This window comes from Cebus imitator, unplaced genomic scaffold (genome assembly GCF_001604975.1).
Source record: "Cebus imitator isolate Cc_AM_T3 unplaced genomic scaffold, Cebus_imitator-1.0 Scaffold347, whole genome shotgun sequence".
NCBI lineage: Eukaryota > Metazoa > Chordata > Mammalia > Primates > Cebidae > Cebus > Cebus imitator.
Window position 1 is genome coordinate 2,211,104 of NW_016107662.1, and position 4,150 is coordinate 2,215,253.

Below are 4,150 nucleotides of genomic sequence, written 5' to 3' on the forward strand. Positions count from 1 at the left end.
CCTCCTGAGTAGCTGGGATTACAGGCACGCGCCACCATGCCCAGCTGATTTTTTGTATTTTTAGTAGAGACGGGGTTTCACCATGTTGACCAGGATGGTCTCGATCTCTTGACCTCGTGACTCCCCCCTCAGCCTCCCAAAGTGCTGGGATTACAGGCGTGAGCCACCGTGCCCAATCCTAGTCTCAAATCTTAAGAGCCAGTATCTCTTAGTAGCAAGATGTTTTGATTTTATATTCAGACCTAGATTTGAGTACCAGGATGAAAACTTACTAGCTACACATGGACGTAGAGATCGGAATGATGGACCCTCGGAAATACTAAGCAGGGTTGGAGGGAGGAAGGCAAGGGTTGGAAAACTGCCTGTATTGGTAACTGTGCCTACTTCCTTGATGTCAGATTCAATTTTACTCCAAACACCAGCATCATGCAATATACCTTTGTAACAAACCTGCACATATAACCCTGGAATCCAAAATAAAAGTTGAAAACTAAATTTTCCTGTTAGACAACTTTGGTGAAGCAGCTTAATTTCACTTTAGGTATTTGAAAAAAATGGAATGACAGCAAGTTTGTCGGTGAGGGGGAGGGGGACAAGGATTCAGTATGATGAAAATATAAAGTGTGGATAATACCGTCAAAGCTTATCAAGAAAGAAAATCTCTCTCTCTCTCTCTCTCTGTCTGGTGTGCCAGAGGCTGGCTCTAAGCAGATACCTGTAAACACTTTGTCTCCACTGTTTTTCTTTCTTCTCAGTTGAAACAAAGTCCTTCTTCATGGTCACGGCTTATGCCTTCATTCATTTCTGAATCTCAACACTGAAGTCACTGCCTTCAGTAGCTTTCCATACATTTAGTGTAAGGAGTGGCCTTCATATGTCAGTTTAATTAATGTAATCTTTTATAATCAGGTTTCCATCCACTTCTCCTGCTTCGTTGCCTCCTTATGTTCTTCATTTAAGTAATATGGAACCACTTACAGTTTTCGTTTACTGTTTTCTTTTTCTTTTTAGATGGAGTCTCACTCTGTCTCCCAGGCTGGAGTGCAGTGGCACAATCTCGGCTTGCTGCAGCCTCCACCTCCCAGGTTCAAGTGATTCTCCTGCCCCAGCCTCCCAAATAGCTGAGACTATTGGCACATGCTGCCTACCCCAGATGATTTTTGTTTTTTTAGTAGAAATGGGGTTTCACCCTGTTGCCCAGGCTGGTCTTGAACTCCTGACCTCAAGTGACCCACCCGCTTCAGTCTTCCAAAGTGCTAGGATTACAGGCATCAGCCACCGCGCCCAGCCCACTTACTTTTCTAAACTCATACTGTTCCTTCCTGCCTCTGTGCCACGGTTGGTCTTCCTCTACACTTGGAATTCTGCTCCGCCCTCATCCCCCAAACCCCATGTCTACTGTTCCATTTCCTGCTCTTATTTTAAAACACAAACTAAGTCACTTTCTCTGGAAATCCTGTCTTGTACCTCCAAGTGGAACGGATCTCTCTCTTTTCACTGCCACATTATTTCATGCATAATCTTGCTTTAAAGGTTTATATGTCTCCGGCAATTCATGTGTGTCTGCCTCCACACTGGATTATACGTTTCTAAACACTGATTATCTCTACCTTGACTTTGTGTTCCTAGCGTTTGTGATCATGTCGTACTCATGATGAGGGCCTAATAATTTTTTTTGAATAAAAATCAGTGAATAAATTTATATTTGCTGAAAAAATGTTTTTTATCAGTAAGCAGAAATTGTTGACACTAAAGCAAGGTGCTTAGGAGGTATATTATCAATAATAATGTTACACAAGTTAAGGAATGAATGAGGGCTTGTGGTCTCTGAATAATTAATGCTCCACATATTTGAAGAAACAGATATTTAATAATTACATTTTAGAAAACAAGAAAATTATAAAGCAAGAAGAAATTTCTCAGATGCACCATTTATTTGTACATCAAGTCAACAGGTAACTGAGTTCCTATTGGTAATAAATATCATGCATATACCTGGACTTACGGTGATAATAAACATAGACTAGACTTTGCTCTCATGGAACTTCCATGTCCAGCTAGGAAGACAGATCTTTATCTGATAATCATCCAAATACAAATTTACGAGCTGGGGTCCTTGATAGGGCAGTAAAGCACAGAAAATTATAAAAAAATAATATGGAGGCATCTGATGTGTTTTTTTCTGTTTCAAGTTTTTGGGGATATTTGGTTAGTTGATTTGTGATATTTTGGCATTTGCATTTAATGTAGTTTTGTTCATTCTAGAAAAATAAGATAATCCTCAATGTTCTATTTTCTTTTAGATAAAAAATATGCAAACATCACTGTGGATTACGTATATGACCATAACACGAAATTATTTACAGCAAAGCTAAATGTTAATGAGGAGGTGAAATGTGCAGACTTTGATTGCACAAACAACATGTTGCATAACCTTACAGAATGTAAAATAAGGACTGTTACCATATCTGGTGATTCATGTACTGCTCCCAACAAAACTTTAAAATTAGATGTGCCACCAGGTAAATATCAATTTATTTCTTTTCATACATTTATTAAAATAGTACCCTTTCAGGTGTGATGTTCTCTAGTGGTCACAGGAGCTGGTCTGGTGAAAGAAGAGGGTTGAGGGATAGGAAGTCCCTTGACACAAGTGGGTGAACTTTCTGCAGTCTTAACCGAGTAAAAATGATAGAGTCCTATAAGCCTTCTGTTTACATCCATGAATCACCACTTCTACTTCTTTAACATGTGCATGAAGTATAATTTATCCTGCTGATTGTTCATAATTTCCTTTATTCTCCTCTACTTAATTGAAGTCTTTAGTTATATATGTATGTGTATTTAGTCTTTTAAGTACAAATTTTTCTGAAATACATTACGGAGAAACATAAAGGATTTGAAGTGTATGGGAAAAACCAAAATACATTCACAAAAAGGGAGGTAATGATCATGTTAGGAAGATCAAACTGGTTTTGTCAGCTAAGCTGCTGCTGGGAAAGAGGAGGGGGTGACAGGCATTGATGTATCTGAAGGAGGAGGGGGTGACAGGCATTGATGTATCTGAAGGAGGAGGGGGTGACAGGTATTGATGTAATGTATCTGAAATACGTGAGGGAGAAACATAAAGGATTTGATGTGTATGGGAAGAACCAAAATACATTCACAAAAAGGGAGGTTATGGTCATGTTAGGAAGACCAAGCTGGTTTTGTCAGCCAAGCTACTGCTGGGAAAGAGGATATGGTGACAGGCATTGGGCAGATTCCAGGGAAGAATCTCTTAGCCAAATGCATTCTGGAAAAGGGGCTCCACAGCTGTGTTATTAAAAAAATTCGTATCATTTAATAATTCAAGTACTAATGAATTTATTAACATTTAAATATGTTAACATCAAATATGTTTTGAAAATAAAATCCATTTATTTTATTCATTTTCCCTAAATATTACTAAGATAAATTACCAATTGCACACAGAAAATGACAATACTTAAAAATGCATTATCCAAGAGGGAAATCCCCAATACTTTTTATAATAATCATTCAATTAAAAGCCAATGAAAGAGTAAACAGTAAATTGAAGACATAAACAAAAATACAAAATGGAGTGTTTTTTAAAATTTGCAAAAGCTACAATTTTATTAATATGTTGGCTAGCATTTCTTTTTTAAAAGTAGCATAGCTTCTAAATGAAACACTACCAAAATATATGGTGCTAAAAATAACGTAAATAATTAAAAAACGCCAAATCCTGATAGTTATTAGACTTTTTCCCATAGCAATCTCAATACTTACCAAATACTATGTCATTTGCATCATTTCAATGGCTTTTACTGAGAATATGGCACACATTATCAAATACTAATCAAGCCTATTTCTGTGTCTACTTGACAGGGGTCGATAAGTTTCGGTTAGAGGATCATACACCGCCTGAAAAAGCAAATACTACTATTAATTTAGAATGGAAAACTGAAAAGTTTGCTTGCGATGGAAATAAAATTACATACAGATTTCAATGTGGTAAGAATATAACACTGACCAGATAATTTTTTTGTGTTAACAATGTTGTTCTAGATAGTATTTAATCTCTACCTTTCTCTCTGCTCTCTTGTCCTCCGTTTCCCTCCCTCCCTTCCTTCCTCCCTCCCTCCCT

At 37.5% G+C, this 4,150-nt stretch overlaps 1 protein-coding gene across 7 annotated transcripts in view; it reads left to right on the forward strand.

The window, feature by feature from the left end:
• Window positions 1–4,150, forward strand: part of PTPRC (protein tyrosine phosphatase receptor type C) — a 119,693-nt gene that overhangs the window by 65,913 nt on the left and 49,630 nt on the right. For all 7 annotated transcript variants that reach the window (XM_017506075.2, XM_017506076.2, XM_037730479.1 and 4 more), the window contains 2 exons: window positions 2,304–2,522; window positions 3,892–4,017. In XM_017506075.2, the coding sequence (XP_017361564.1) occupies window positions 2,304–2,522; window positions 3,892–4,017 (345 nt within the window). The remainder of the gene's footprint in view (window positions 1–2,303; window positions 2,523–3,891; window positions 4,018–4,150) is intronic.